Source organism: Mucor velutinosus (genome assembly GCF_035048745.1).
Source record: "Mucor velutinosus strain NIH1002 chromosome Unknown tig00001542, whole genome shotgun sequence".
Taxonomy (NCBI): Eukaryota; Fungi; Mucoromycota; class Mucoromycetes; order Mucorales; family Mucoraceae; genus Mucor; species Mucor velutinosus.
In genome coordinates, this window is record NW_027041924.1 from 683,986 (window position 1) to 700,105 (window position 16,120).

The window sequence follows — 16,120 nt, forward strand, 5'->3', positions numbered from 1 at the left end:
TATTAGCTTTTCATCTCTATTATCTCTACAAGTGCCAACTCAACAAAGTTTTTTGAGCTACTTTGATAGGCAAGTTATTTATATCTCTTTACCTGTTACTCATTACATGTTGAAGAGTGATTGTCTTGTTTCTTTAGAGGGCTCATCCATAAATGATGCTAGAGAAGTTTTTTACTGCGTAAAGAGTGCAATGTCAATTTGTACCTGATTCGTTAAGCTGTCAATCACTCGCATTTCAGTCTTCAATGACTCGAATCGCATCTCCAAGACAGTGCAGTATGACTTGTCAACAATTGGAATTGTAACAGACGGATGACTAGGGCCTTTCTCTATTCGGTTTTTATTTCTCTTTTGATTTCTCTTTGAATTTCGGACTGAAATTCGCTTTGAAAGTAGCATGCTCCTATGACAAAGATTTGCGATAAAAACGGTAGTGTAACAGGATTTTAGACTGAAAGGGTAGTTATTGTTCAGAAACGGATAGTTTTTAACATAAGCCAATGTTAAACCATGACCTTGATAAGAGAGCCTGTTAATTACAAGTGACTACAACAAGTAATAGACTAATGATGGATGCGATGTTGGGAAACATTATATTGGAAACTACTGTTTGTTGAGAATACCTTATACTGCTCTATTGTGGCTTGGCAAAGCTTCTAAGCTCTGCCGCGTACCTCATTACCAAGAAGGGAGAACAGCTTTTTCACGCCCTATGTTGATACTAAAGAAGGCATTTTATCATGGGGATTATATGCCCATTTTGAGGGGTTGTTAAACGTATAAAGGGACTTTCAGTGGTTACATTGGTTGTCAAAAAGGCTATAAAAACAACAGTGTTTCGACGCTATAAGCTGTACAACTGCCAACTACTCAACCAAGCATCTTCTCTATTCATTAGATTTTGATCCCCTGGTAATGTGCATGTATTTGAAGGTTAAGCAAATCTACACTCCTTAAGAGACTGAGTATAAAGCACTTCATCTTGGGTATTAATGCAACATTCAATGCTGCTAGTCTACTTGAGTTATACATCGCTGCCATCATTGCTCTCAATCTGACCTGGAAGAAAAGGTTTCTTAATTCTATGAGGTGTAATGGCAGGAGAACAGCCTATGATTTCGGTTGGAGAAAACTTGGCAATGCTTACCGAAGCATCAATTGGATATAAAGTTGTTTTCAGGGGCTTCAGTAGCTTATATCAATTGGTATTGTTTTGTGTGACTCACCAACAATATAATGGTAGTACTGCCATGCTTCATCTGTGTATGTAGAACAAGTCAAATGTATCAAATAGAAACGGATGCTACTGTACAGTTTGCTCCTATGTCGGCAGTAATGAGCTTTAAGCGATCTTTTGTTAGCCACTGAGTTAGGGTATCGCTGGTTTCTCATGCTAATGCCATAAACTCTCAAGTAGATGCCGTTACTAATGCTGTTTACTGTAAGTATCTCGTATTTCAGAGGCAAGTGATTGCAATTGAGCTACTTTTGGTAGTTGCTTTATGACAATTCGTCTCAACGGGTCACTGATTGTTACGAAGCTCGTCCATAAACGTTTAGTCATGTCATGTATTTATAAATCATAGCACCCGTCTTGAAAATTCTGAATTATTAATACCAATTATTGATACGCTGTAAAAAATGGGCAAGAGAAAAATACAGGAAAGAGGACAGAAGAAACCAAATAGGAAGAATGTACCCCAGATATTTGCACTAACTGTAGTACAATTCGGTATTCCAGCTAATGTTGATAAAGCGTGTGTAATACGACAAAAAATAAATGCCACACTAAATCCCCCCCCCCTTTTTCATAAATACACATGCGTTTTCATATGTTTCATGATGTTGACTGAAATGATTCAATAACTAAACACAAGATGTCGAGAATAGAAGGTTGCAAAAGGGCAAATGAGCAGTGAATCGGCGAGACACCCATGGAGAAATTGCTCAACTAGGAAATATTTGCAACAATGCAATCATGTGCTCCACAAGTAATAGTTTGCGTTGGATTCTGATCCAGTCATTAGGTGCCATTTTTCTTGACTTGAATTGCAAGGCGTCTCTAAATCAAGGACGTTCCTGTTAGCGTTTTGTTCAACTGAGCCATATAATAGATGGTGTAACACTTTCAGCCAAGACGCTGTGAGTTTTATGCAAACAGCAAACAGCATAGTATTGTACAACAGTCGATGATTCCGCGCTTTAGGATTTCGGTTCCTACCATTCTTCTCATTTTTATTGTATACGGATACTGAGAGGCGATATGCAGTGTCGAAGTAGCATTTGCTTCAAAGATGCCTTGTATCGTAATTATTTGCGTTAAAAGCTTGTAAGCCCAGTATAACATTGTTGTATACAGACATTAAGAATAAAAGCAAATCTGTGTCCATCTAATGTGTGTTAAATAGGAAAAGAGTGTTGGTTGCTAAGACATTAGTAAATTTAGCAAGTATATTTTTAATGGATTAGGTTTCCCTAGTACGAGAAGGCATTACTGATAATGTCAATGCGCACACCATCGCTTTGATTAATATTACTGTAGTGGCTATCTATGGCGGTGCGTAATGCATTCGCATCTATATACTGTGTGCATCATGATGCTTTTCATAGCGCTAAATGCGTATGTGAATCATGTATCAGAAAGAAAATGACCAAGTAAATATCATATCCCTCCTTTCATTCTTTCATGGAATTGTTAGTCTGTACAATGTTCCACAGCAACAATCAGATGAAGGGTTTCTAAGGCGATTATAATGAGTCAAATATCGTAGTCGTTTGTATATGTCGCATCATCCCAGTATGTTTGATAACCATTGCAAAATTTATTGGCATGCACCAGCACTTTGTAGTGCTAGTACGGCATGTAACTCTGATCCAAGTTTTTGCAATCGGGTGAGAACAAATCAAGAAGGCCAATAAGTTCCCAAATCAAGCATTATTTTCATTCAACTTGTGCAACTCTGACCATGTATATACCAAATCATGAGAAAGATGTGCGTGTGTGTTTTTTCCTCAAACAAAATGACAGTTTTTTTTTTTGTGAATGCAAACTCGTACCAGAAATCCTGTTTTCATTGCTTTACACATATATACATTTTTATTTATTTTTCTGGATTTATTCTCAAGACAAAAATAATGACAAACTGATATTTCGTGCGAAACAAACTCTCAAGTTTTTCTCCATATAAATACAGTGCATTTTGACATGTTTCCCCTTTTCTTCCCTATTCTAGCGATACGCTCAAACTTAAAATGAGTGAAAAAATAGAAAAATCCAGCACAACATCCTCTTCATTCGAGGAAAAAGGCCAAAATGATCGCATTGAAGTAACCAATGTTTCGTTTGTCAAGTCTGATGCAGAGAAACGCTTGGTTAGAAAGCTGAATACAAGATTATTGCCACTTGCCGGTTTGATCATCTTCCTTCAGGTACATTTCTCAAGATTTTATTCAGTACACGCATTCTGACCGTACTCTAGTTTGTCGATAAAGCTGCCTTGAGTGTTGCTGCCGTTTTAGGTATCATTCAAGATACAAAGATGACAATGGATCAATACAGTTGGTTGGGTGCTCTTTTCTACTTGGGTTATTTTGTATGGCAATTGCCCAACACGTACCTTCTTCAAAAGTTTCCAATTGGCAAATATCTCGGTACTCTTTTAATTATTTGGGGCGCTATCACTATTGCTACTGCCTTTGGTAAAAACTTTGCTCAGTTGGCGGTTTTGCGTGTTCTTCTTGGCGTCTTTGAAGCGGGTACCTATCCCGCATTAATCATGATATTCAACACATTGTATCGCCGTAGCGAGCAGTCTGCTTGTTTTGGTTTCCTGTATTTGAGTAATGGCCTCGGCAGCTGTGTTGGCTCTGCTGCCGCTGTTGGTATCGCCAAAATGGGCACACGAAATGGAATTACTGCATGGCAATGGTAAGCAAAACACGGCACTCACGTATCCTTGACAAACAACATTAACGTTTCTCTTCCATTAAAGGGGCTATGTTATTTGGGGCACCATCACTGTTGTAATTGGTATCATTACCGTCATCTTCTTGATCGATAGTCCTGAATCCTGGGTCTTGCAATTGACAGAGGAGGAGAAAGAGATTACTAAATTGCGTACTCAGGATAACGCTGTTGTGCGCAAGCAAAAGGTCAAAGTTAGTCAATATTGGGAAGCCCTCCGAGAACCTCGCTTATGGCTTCTTTTCATTACTTCACTTTCACATAATCTTCAAAACGGTGGTTTGGTTACTTACAGTACCGTGCTGGTCCATGGCCTTGGTTTTGATGCCTATGAATCCATTCTTTTGCAAATCCCTAGTGGCGCTTTTACTGTCATTTATATTGCTATTGCCGTCTACATCAATCGCAGATCAAAGCAAATTATCTACACTGCCCTTATTTGCTACACTGTCTCTGCTTTAGGCTGTTTGCTGCTAGCTGTGTTACCCAACACTGGTGTGAAGCTTGTTGGCTATTATTTCACTTGGGCTCAAACTGGAAGTAAGTTTTCACTATCAACATTAATTGAAGCTGTGTACTGATTAAAGCTGACTAGGTTATGTCATGCTCATCTCCATCATTGGATCAACTGTATCTGGGTATTCAAAGAAGATCTTCTACAATGGTGCTAACATGCTGGCATACACCATTGGTAACTTTGCTGGTCCTCTTATGCTTGTCGATAGCACCAAGCCTTCTTATACACCCACGATGTGGGGTCTCTTTGGAGCTAACCTTCTCAATATGGCGTGTCTTTTACTCGTTCGTCTGATTTTGGCCCGTATCAACAAGAAGCGTGCGGCCGAAAGAACAGATGAGCCTACCGATGTATACCTCAACCTGACAGACAAGGCAGACAAGAACTATGTTTACAACCTTTAATTAATTGCTACGTAAAACTTTATTAACATACATATATTTATCATATTTACTCTATATCTACCTATATCACTCTTTAATAACTAATCCCTCTCAATGGCCAATTACTTAAGCCTTCTTTCTTATCCACACGTAATGCGAATTCAATAAAGCACAGGCTTTTTTTATTATTATTGATACGCTTGTTCAAAACATCCAAACTACAAGGTAGCATTATATACTTTATTGAACAAAATAGTAGCTCATGTAGTGAATGAGGCAATAACTGAGTGACGATACCACGCAGTATATTGATTGCATTCGAGAATAACCCCTATCAGGATGAGCACCTTGAAAGTCTTGGGCACATATAAATTCAGGCACAAAGGATGATTTATTTACGAGATAGTTTGAAAATATCAAATTTGCTAGTGATAAATCCACCATTCTTTTTGCTCTCTGAACTGTTACTCGTGCTCTTGCTTCTGCTCCTTCTATTTGTTATGCTACTAGATGATGTGGGGGTTGATGTTGGTTCTTCTAACAGCCGGTGATCATATCCGAATGGTAGGTAAATGCGACAAAATGAATGTACAAGTTTGAATGTGGCAGAGTCTCGATTTCTCCATTTGATTTGCGATAACAGTAGATTGACAACTAGTGCCTGCGACCTACTACGGTTGTATGACTTGAGATCACCTGAATAATTTTGTTGTCTGATAAGTTATCATACAATACGTTTGGCAAATACATGACTTACTGCATTTGGACTCCATGATATCCCAAACTGAACTTGTTCTGAATTGCTGATAACTCACGTTCAAGAGTGAGAATACGTGCCTCTTTGCTGCTTCAAACTCTTTGCCAGTAGTCGTGTATTGGCTACTTAGTGCATTGGTCACTTGCCGGTAAATTCTATCCTCCAAGTTCACCTCAACGTCTGAATTCCGGGTAAGATACGTTTTGTAAATCTTGTTGGCAACTTGATATCGCTCGCTGTAGCTTGAGAAATTGAAATGCTCATAATTATCGACAGCTAAATAGAAAAACTAGATGCGAGTTTATGAGCTTTCTGTACATTGGCTACTCTACGTTTATATTTACCAGATTTTCACTGCTGTATTTATTCAATAGGTGATATAAAAAATATGCTAGTGGTACAGTGGAATGTAGTAATGCCCGTGGTCCTTCTCTTCTAATTTCTTTGGCTGATATCTCCAGTTTTACTTGTTCCCCAAAAAACTGGAAAGCCTTTTTGTTGCTTTTATCGGTTTTCTTTTTATAAATTTGAGTCTTGTTCTCATCACTCAATATCACAAATGGCTGTGTTAGTGGCATTGCCTGCTGTTGCTGTTGTTGTTGATGATTAACCGAAATTATGCTGTCGATCGAGAGTGATCGGCCTCTTTTGTAAATGACATTTGGGAAATTATCAGACAAATTTGTTGTAGTCTTTGTAGTGCTTGTCGACATTGATTGACCAAAATAATAAGAAAGGTCGTAATTGCTGTTATTACCATTAGAGGTTGAGAAAGAGTTAATCTCATTTAGTAATTTCAGATCGCTATCTTCAGCTAGTACTTTTGTATTATCTTTTAATGGAGTACAATAATCTGCCAATGCTGCTGTTGTTGCTGCCTCCCCGATCGATGCTGTAGATGTGGATCTTTCGCTACATTTATTACTAAAGCTTGGACCATATTTCTGGTGGAGCGTTGCTGCTGACATCTAACGGTATGAAATACTGAAATGACTGGGGAAAAAAAGAGAAAAGAAAAGAGTTCCACATCCCAAAGAAGTGTAATTTGTATCCGTGTTACTTGTGCCAGATGGCATATGTACGACCGTGTACTACAAGAATCCTCATGTCTGTTCTCACAACGTCGACTTTTATTGGATTTAAAATATTAAACACACTATAAAGTTCGCCATTTAATAGAATGATTAATCATATTGACCTCATTTTATGCGTGGTTTAGAAGCCTTGTTATAGGCTTTGATTACATAGGGTTGATGCAAGATTAGGACCACAATGTTCACATCAAAATCTGTGTGTACACTTTAGATTCAGAGCCGACGATCGAGTGTTTATTGTGTAAGTAAAATCGTTCTTTTGAAATCTACTAGACATCGATTACGTTTTCAGGGCATCGAAGACTAAGCAGCAATTGAGAAACAGCTCAAAAAAGCTTGATGGGCTTCCTCGATCGATGCCAAGCTTGAGCAGCGCAACAAATATATACAACAACCACAAAAATGATGCTCACTGCATGATTCACTGTTACTGTAGTCGAGACTATAGGGTCATCTGGCCTATTCCCGAACTTGGTTTTTATTACTTGCTGGATGGTGGCCTAGGGTCTAAATAAGTTATCCAAATCATGCAGTGTATAGCAAGGCGTATCCTAATACTCGGATGATTCCAGGTCTGGCAATAAGACAAAGAGTCAAGAGCAGTGATTCATAGTTTAATTTCTTTCTTTTTACTGTTGATGGCTAAAATGAGCTTTTACAAGCTTTTGTAACAGCATGCGCAATTGAATAGGTGGCAATTATGCATTCGGCAAACGAAATTCACATTCGCAAGAGTAGTTTGTAACGGTCAAGTCTTTCGGATATAGAAATACGCAACATATGCAAAAGAGAGTATTCAGGCTAAGCTGTAGTGCTTTTTAATTCGCAATTCCCTTTTTAAGCATTGATTATCTCTATGAGTACGGCATTTCAGGCAACAAACAGCCGCCAAATCCGGTTTAATCGCCGAACATTTTTCCGCTCAAAATGACTTGTTTGATCTATTTTGCAGGATTTGACTATATAAATTGTGATGATAACCCTGTACTCCCTTAAGCTTACTTGGAATGCTTTTCAAGGCGCATCCGACGGTACTAAGTAAGATAGATGTTTTGAATAAACTTATTGAGTAATTTAAGAAAATATAAAAAGAGGTTTCTGGCCAAAAAGTCGAGATTTTCCATATTAAGGTCCCACAAAGATGATTTCAGGGGATACATTAGATTGATAGAAACATTTTGATTTCATACATTGGTTAGAGCATCGTGCTTATATTATTCAAATTTTGATTTCATACACACCATAGTAAAAGTCTTCATTTTCAAGGTCAAAAACGCGATCGTTTGATTTTCGATGAAAACCATGAGGAGTACCTCATGCTTTTTGGCCGTTTTTTTGATCCCCAAAAAGTTGAGCAAATATGTCAGAAAGTAACTGCCAGATGAGAGCAATTGTTTGGTGCTATTCTGACCATCTAAAACGGCCTTGAACGCAAGAAAACGCAGCTCAAATGCGCTCAGATTTTGCTGTATCAGGGTCACTCTTGATTAAAAAGGGATAATATCTATATGATACTTGCTCGTATATGAAATTGCTACGTGTATATGGATGTAGAGCATCACATAATAATCAGATCTACAGATAATATAAGGGTTTTTATGTGTAAGTGGAGGATCAAAATGAAAGTAGCAGTATTTTGATAAGATACGCAAGAGCAATCAGTAGCACGAGCTGCCGCTGCGCAGATTGGTTCTCACCGAAGTGAAGACAAGATAGTGAGCCACCCGAGGCATAAATACACTTGTATGCAGTAGAAAATAGCTCTTTATTACGGTAAGGTAGCTACGCCCGACTATTGCTGCTATTGTCATCATCTACTTGAAATGCGTCTACACTATCATCGTCAAAATCAAGTTGTTCATCCTCATCCTCATCATTGTTTGAATCATTTAACAAATTGTCAAATTCAAAGGCATCTTCTTCAGTGGGCCTAGTGTAACTCAATTGCGTTGTGCTCAGCATGTACTTTTTGACAATAAATGCTGTACTTGCAACACTAGCAATCATAAAAACAGAGACAACGCCGTAAATCACGTATGCTTTGTTTGGATCCTTTACTGTGTCTTGCTGATCTATAAATGACTGGTTGTTCTGGTGCTCATCTGAACCATCTGTTTCTTGCTGATCTTGTTCAAAATCATCGACACCGATATTTGGTTTATCACTGTCGTCATCTGCCTTCTGCTTTGGTTTCGCTTGAAAGCCTTCCCTCGCTTCACCCCACAAAGTCAGCTTCCAGTCGATGAATTGGCCCTTATATTCAGGATGTTTTCCATCTACGATGCGCAAAGTCCATTCGCCAACAGGATCCTCTTCCCAATGCTTTACAGTCATAAATGTCCAATCCTTCAAGCCAGCATCGCTCTTATCAAACTGGCGTGGTGATCCCAATTGACTGATAACACCATGTGGGCTTTCTAGCAGTATTTCCAAATCACCGCGTCTTTCATGCTCGATATTCACTGTCGCTGTGACATGCTCTAAACGGCTCAAACCCACCTCGTCAAGCATATCTCGCGTGATTGTCAATGAAGTTGTAAATGCCTTCTCCTTCTCGATAGTTCCATTGAATGATGTTGGTGGTGTCAAGTCTGGAATATCTTGTTTTTCATTTTCAGGATCAATGATAGACAAAACTTCCAGATTGGTTTGTGGACGCACGGATTCAAAGGTTTTGGCTAACTCGACAATGCGATAGGCGTCCAAAACACCATAACCATACTTGTGGTTGAACATTCGACCAGAGGGGAGCTTTGACCAGTCGTCATCGAATAGCGATATTGGCACAGCTGATTGTACACACAGATGTTGCATATCACGCCATGTCAAATCAGGACGCACGGATAAAACCAAAGCAAACACACCTGCTGCCAAAGGAGCAGCTGCAGACGTACCGCCGTGTCGATCAGAGCACTGGTTATCTCCTGCATCGGATGTATACTATGGTAACCGCGTTAATAGGAGGAATTCAGCCAACATGTAACAAGGAATACTTACAATATAGCCGCCGCTTCCGCTCGAATACGTTACCACAAGTTGCGCTGCACATCTTTCAGAGTAGTAGGGATGGTTGCCTGCTTTATCAATGGCACCCACTGTGATTGTATACAGGCTATTGGTGTAACCGTCAAAATTGCAGTTATCATCATGAGCACCACCATTCCCAGAGGCAAATACAAAGATAGAGCCAGTACCATTTCTACCATTCTTGATACCATTCTTGATGGCATCCAAAATAATGCCTTGAGGGGCCTCAGCAACCTCGCCCGAATCAGCAGGACCCCAACTGCATGAATAGATGGAGTTGTCTTGGTAAGCGTAATTGAGTGCAGCCGCCTCATCGGCTTCTGTAATATCGCCTGACAAAATACGGATACCCGCCACCTTGGCATCATAGGCAACACCAATACCACACACATCATTCTTTACAGCTGCAATTTCACCAGCACAGCGAGTGCCATGAGTGTCATCACTGAGTCTAGGTTTGGGCTCTTCTGTATGGTCGTTAAAGTCATACGAGCCTTTAGCAAACTAAGCAACAGAATAAGCATAAATACGCTGGATGGACACACAATGGATAATTACATAATTCTCCTTTAGATCAGGATGATCCATCTGTAATCCATCGTCCAAGATGGCCACAACAACATCTTTGCCTGTGATGCCTTGACTCCACACGCCTGTTACATTCACGTCGTTTCCGCGCTCATCTCTATTAATCTATGCAGGACACAAATAGTTAATATATGTGTTATCCACATATTTTAATTTATACGTTACTAGATGCCACTGTCGATCAAATCCAGGATCTCGTATGGACAGCGCTTCTTTTATGAGCTGATATCCATTGGCGTCATCTAGTGAAGGTAATGGTATCGCCTCGCCATTCAACTTGTATTCTTCGCCCTTGTTTTCAATGATAGGCGGTGGTGCTCGTTTGTATAAGCGTCGATTTGGGATCTGTGGTTGGATATCCGTCACCATGGTATCAAAATTTCTTTTATGCTTTTTATAATGTTGTAGCACATCTTTGCTGCCTTTGGGTATACTCAACCAATAGTAATGGCTTAGTTCGCCCACTTGGCCTTCTATTCTGCCTCCCATCTCATGAGCTATCAAGTCTGCTGAAGCTCTGTCATTGGGTTGAAGGGTATGGATTGTGTAATAGGATCGTTTATCGTAATCTCTCTTTTCAATGGCCCATGCTGACTGTATTGATAAAATTGCAAAGGCCAAAATAAGCGAGGTTCTCATTTGTGTGTATATATATATATATATATATTGGAAAGAGAAGGAGTAGAAATGTGAGAAGAGTTGTTGATCAAAGAAGGCATTTCTGCAACTGGAGAATTGTCGTGGGTGTCTGTATCACTTGTTGCTTTGTGTAGGGTATCTCCGCCTGCAATCATGGTATATGCTACAGTTGACATTGGGTCTCGCTCAGCAAATATGCCTCATTGCGACATTTTGTCAGTCAATTTTCCAGTTAATGTCAACGTTGATCTTTGTCTCTTTCTTTTCACAATCTAACAGCACGGCCACATTGCTTCCTCCTCAAGATAGAGTATCTGACAACTCCCATGTTGTTTGCAAATCATTTGGGGAGCATTCAGTAATCAAACGGAATGTTACCTTGCTTCTGAAAGGAGCTTCTGATTAGGCAGATCTAGAACCATTTCCGCATTTGGTTGCTGAGTGCGTCGTGCGTCTTTTCCTCTTCATATTGCCTCCTCTCTTTGCTCATATCCAACAATCACTGCCGATCCTTCTTGCTAGCAACTGAGTTGATATACAAGCGCTTATGATTGCTGATATGATAGTATCGTAATGAGATGATATATCGTTACTTACCATCAGGGCATTAGCTGAAGATATATCCTACCTGTGACCCTATACGATCGGCAGCGCATTCAAGTTTGAGCTCGACATAAGCTTCATGAGATTGACATGATATGCATTTGACCTGAGCATTCCTTACTTGAGAAGCTGTTGATTACCGTAAATCAGTACTAGCCGATCTGTCTCGCTACGCTCAATGTCGGTGTCGCCCTGCGCGACTTTTTTGAGATATTTTCATTGCAAAAGACATCTTCATGTATTTGCGTTAATCAATTGTCCTTTCAATCCCATAGTCCCCATTTAATTAGCATCGCAATCATCATTGCCATCAACAGAAAGGCATTTAGGTCAGCCAGCAGCAATGCCTCCGCCAAAATTAATTCAAACTCAGTGTATTTTTTCTGCTCAAGATTGGACAGTTATTGTTTTTTTTTCGACTTTTTTAATCTACTTTATGGTATTCGACTATATAGATTGTGATGATCACCCTTCGCTTCCTAATACATTCTTGGAGTACTTTTCAAGGCGCTTCCAATGGTACTAATTGTAATAAGCATTTTGACTGAGCTTATTGAGCAATTTAATACAATTTGAAATGAGGTTTTTAGCGAAAATAGCCAGATTTTGCATATGAAAACCTCATAAAATTAGCTTCGGAGGTTACTTTGGGTCAAGGGAAACATTTTGATTCAAGATATACCATAGTAAAAGTCTTCATTTTCAAGGTGAAAAATGCGATCGTTTGATTTTTCGATGAAAACCATAAGGAGTGCCTCATGCTTTTTGGCCGATTTTTGGCCATGTTTTTTAGGTCCCCAAAAAGTTGAGCAAAGGTGTCAGGAAGTTACTATTACTCAAGTACAATTGTTTGGCGTCATTCAGATGGCTCATAAAGGTCTACATGTCAAGATATGAAGACTTGAAAGCTGTCAAATTTGGTTATGTATGGCTTTAGAGGGTGTATCTACACGGCATAAATTACATCTTTGGCAGCTGCAATTCACTGAAAAGACAGTTCTGTAGCTTGAACAAATTTTAATTCGAATAGGAGGCATATTGATTTTGGTAAAGCTAGTTCATGCAACTTTTGGTGCGCTATGTTGTTGATAAGCTTATGAATAATGGAGATGAATACCCAAAGTTGCTGCTTAGATACTATGGTTTTGCATATTCGCTTCGCTACAATCAAGCCCTCGTATAGATCAATGCTATCAAATGCTGGATTGGATGCTTAGTTGTCATAGGTTTGCATCTGTGCTTCGCTGCGATTAAGCCCTCATATAGATCAATGTTACCAAGTGTTGGATTAGACGCCTTATTACCGTGGCTTTGCACCTTTGCTTCGCTACGGTAAAACCTCCCTATAAATCAATGCTATCAAGTGTTGAATTTGACGCATTATGTTCTTCCCCCCTCGCCAAACCCCCTCCCCATCGCCGGCTTTGCCGGTGGTATTATTCACTCTGTACGGCACACAATTCTTTAAAATTTTGAAAGGGTATGATTGGCTTGTCTACTTTTTTTGAGTGGTTTACAGTATATAGAGTGAAGAGACATGGCTAGCCCTATGCTTTTCACAAAAGTAATACTAGAGACAGGAAATGGTAAAGATGGAGCATGGCATTGTGGAGAGCAGATTAGAAGGAAAATCCAATGTCTGGTCGTGAATGTGCTGGCATAAATGCGTTGCCTCAATGGACGCATCTGACGGCTTTGAAGGAGGGTTGCTTCTAGCATGGAGCTGATTACCATCAAACACTTGGTGTGTCTCAACGAATGAATAACAAACCGCAGCAACGATTCTTCAGCGTGAGACAGACAGAGAACCTAATTGAGGGATCACTTGTCAATGCAATTGCACTGATATCCAAATGATGGCAGTGACTTGAATAAAGCAAAATGACATTAAAAGACGCGCTTTGGATTCAAACGCGGTGCAATTTTTTCTTTGCATTTCAATCCACTACATATAAACGACATGAGTCTCTGGGCCGACAAGTACAAGCCAAAGACGTTAGATCAACTTTCATACCACAAAGATCTGTCGAATCACTTGAAGAAATTGGTGAGACACCTTGTTTCCATGACGAGTATGCACACACACACACACACACACACACTCATCCACATGTTCAATAGGCTGATTCTGACAATTTCCCTCACATGCTGTTTTATGGCCCCTCTGGTGCTGGTAAAAAGACTCGTTTAACTGCTGTTTTGAGAGAGATCTTTGGCCCTTCAGTCGACAAGGTATGTGGTGTGTATGCCCTGTTATACACTGATTAACTGTTTTGATATATAGCTTAAAGTAGACCAGCGTCAATTTGTTACCACTTCCAACCGTAAAATGCTGTTCACTGTTGTCTCTAGTAACTTTCATTTGGAGCTGAATCCTAGGTATTACTCTAGCATTCCCACACACAACGCTTGATACTGACTGATTTGCTTAGTGATTTGGGCATGTATGATCGTGTTATCGTTCAAGACGTTATCAAAGGCATTGCTCAAACTCAACAAATCGACTCCAATGCCAAGCATCAATTCAAGGGTAAAATGGCAACGCTCGCCTAGAGAGAGAAACACAGATGCTTACAGTGCTGTTTTATTTAGTTGTCATTATTGATCAGGCAGATGAATTGACCAGAGAAGCTCAGGCAGCACTTCGTCGTACTATGGAAAAATACACCTCTTCCATGAGACTCATTCTGTGCTGCAACAGTCTCAGTAAAATCATTGCACCTGTTCGATCTCGCTGCTTGTTGATGCGTGTTGGAAGACCAGAGACTACGGAAATTGTGCGTGTATTGCAAGATGTGGCTCACAAGGAAGGATTCTCGTTACCAAAGGAATTGGCTGCGAATATCGCGGAGCATGCAGAGAGAAACATGCGTGCTGCATTATTAGCATTGGAGAGCACAGCAGTTCGACAGTAAGTGCGTACGGAGCCATAGTGGATGTGTTTAGCTCATCTTGTTGTTGATTGTTAGTCCTGATCTGCACGCTATCAGCAAGCCAGAGGATTTGGATTGGGAAAAGGCGATCGCTTCCGTGGCAGATGCCATCATCAAAGAACAATCAGCCAACAAGTTGCTTCAGATTCGTACCCATCTTTATGACATTATCACTAAATGCATACAGCCCTCCGTTATCTTGAAGAGATTAACCTTTTATTTATTGGAAAAAGTGCCTGAACCAGTCAAGATCAAAATCATCCAGCAAGCTGCTTTCCATGTAAGTAAAGCTTAGAACTGATAGAAGTAGTACTCATTTTTTGCGCAGGAACATCGTTTGCACATTGGAAGAAAGGACATTTTTCATTTAGAGGCATTCGTTGCCAATGTGATGAGTATCTACAAGAGGTAACCTTCCAAACATGCACAACTGTCAATGGATTATTAACTGTGCTGCATAGACATTTGAACAATATGTGATTAGCAAAGCAAAAGTAATAAAAAGACTGTATATCTGAATTCAACAGAACGGGTTTGGTAGGCAACAGAGTATGAACAATGAGGTATTCTGCTTTATATAATGCCCATAGACGGTGTGTCTTTATTTGGCTGTTGTTGTTGTATATAGAAAAAGGAGGACATCATCTGATACACTAAACCACCATCTCAAAGTGGTCTTGTTCTACCAGACAAAGGTCTTGAATCATCATCCAAATCATCATCGTCCTCTTCGTTCATTTCATCGTAACCAGCAAAATTCAGCTCTTCATCAACCGCAGCTGTCATCTTGGAATAATGAGTTTTACCCATGGATACATAGTAGCATGTAATCACATAGGCAAAATAAAGCTAAGAAAAGCTTCTATTTTAGTATTCTCACACCCATGGATTTGAAGAATATCTTACATGAACAAGTCGAACGAGACATAAGATAACAATGCTGACAATGCTCTCAGCCTTGAATGAATCATCGTGTTGTTGCTTTTCCTCTGGATTGTCCTCTAAATCTGGTAAACTATGATCGGTATAAACAAACCATTGCACACTAAAGACAATGGTTGTGATGGTGCTAATAGTGAAATCAATCCAGTAAAATAGAGTGAACCATCGAATAAAGGTGTACTTGTCCTATTGCAATCAATGAATATATGCCTTTCACTACTGTCGAGTAAATGTTTACTTTGCTGATACTGTAGAGTCCAAACCCAAATACAAACAATGCCAAGAGTGAGTACACATGGACACAAACTACAAATGGATTGCTATAGTCGAGCGAAATAAGTCCGTAGAATCCTGATAGTTTGTTGAGCTATGCAAATGTTAGATTGATTGATGAGTGAAAAGTTTGCCACTGCTGATACTTACTAGGCCGAACGTTGTAATCAAATAGACACCTAAATTCTCGACTTGTTCAACACTGTGCTATCACTTAACATCCTGAAGAGCATCGCCTACCTGTCTTCAGCGGAACCATAAAGCAGCAGTTCCTTGATTGTGAGAATACAGCCATATTTTATATACACTGATGATGTTTGAGCTGAAGTAAGAGATTGAACCAAAGAGAAACAGTAGAATTCAGGTATCACTAGTAATAAATTGGGCTCGGGAGAACCGG

General features: G+C 39.6%; 5 protein-coding genes across 5 annotated transcripts; 2 read left to right on the forward strand and 3 right to left on the reverse strand.

Moving 5' to 3' along the window:
- Positions 1–3,252: 3,252 nt before the first annotated feature.
- Positions 3,253–4,885, forward strand: ATC70_004908 (uncharacterized protein; the record flags this gene model as incomplete). The annotated part of the gene is made up of 4 exons (XM_064824208.1): positions 3,253–3,429; positions 3,480–3,928; positions 3,993–4,504; positions 4,560–4,885. 4 exons carry the CDS (start codon positions 3,253–3,255, stop codon positions 4,883–4,885), a joined length of 1,464 nt encoding a protein of 487 aa, XP_064677144.1.
- Positions 4,886–5,255: 370 nt separating this feature from the next.
- MYO1_2 (class II myosin) lies at positions 5,256–6,589 on the reverse strand (the record flags this gene model as incomplete). Its single annotated transcript, XM_064824209.1, has 3 exons — positions 5,256–5,560; positions 5,622–5,910; positions 5,966–6,589. 3 exons carry the CDS (start codon positions 6,587–6,589, stop codon positions 5,256–5,258), a joined length of 1,218 nt encoding a protein of 405 aa, XP_064677145.1.
- Positions 6,590–8,497: 1,908 nt separating this feature from the next.
- ATC70_004910 (uncharacterized protein) lies at positions 8,498–10,969 on the reverse strand (the record flags this gene model as incomplete). The annotated part of the gene is made up of 4 exons (XM_064824210.1): positions 8,498–9,655; positions 9,713–10,246; positions 10,301–10,435; positions 10,496–10,969. The coding sequence occupies 4 exons, from the start codon at positions 10,967–10,969 to the stop codon at positions 8,498–8,500; spliced, it is 2,301 nt and encodes a 766-aa protein (XP_064677146.1).
- Positions 10,970–13,532: 2,563 nt separating this feature from the next.
- On the forward strand, positions 13,533–14,985 carry ATC70_004911 (uncharacterized protein; the record flags this gene model as incomplete). Its single annotated transcript, XM_064824211.1, has 8 exons — positions 13,533–13,619; positions 13,694–13,804; positions 13,857–13,951; positions 14,005–14,102; positions 14,165–14,483; positions 14,542–14,785; positions 14,834–14,913; positions 14,967–14,985. 8 exons carry the CDS (start codon positions 13,533–13,535, stop codon positions 14,983–14,985), a joined length of 1,053 nt encoding a protein of 350 aa, XP_064677147.1.
- A 186-nt stretch (positions 14,986–15,171) lies between these two features.
- ATC70_004912 (uncharacterized protein) lies at positions 15,172–16,015 on the reverse strand (the record flags this gene model as incomplete). Its single annotated transcript, XM_064824212.1, has 5 exons — positions 15,172–15,354; positions 15,412–15,633; positions 15,686–15,814; positions 15,871–15,899; positions 15,961–16,015. 5 exons carry the CDS (start codon positions 16,013–16,015, stop codon positions 15,172–15,174), a joined length of 618 nt encoding a protein of 205 aa, XP_064677148.1.
- Between the last annotated feature and the right edge of the window lie 105 nt (positions 16,016–16,120).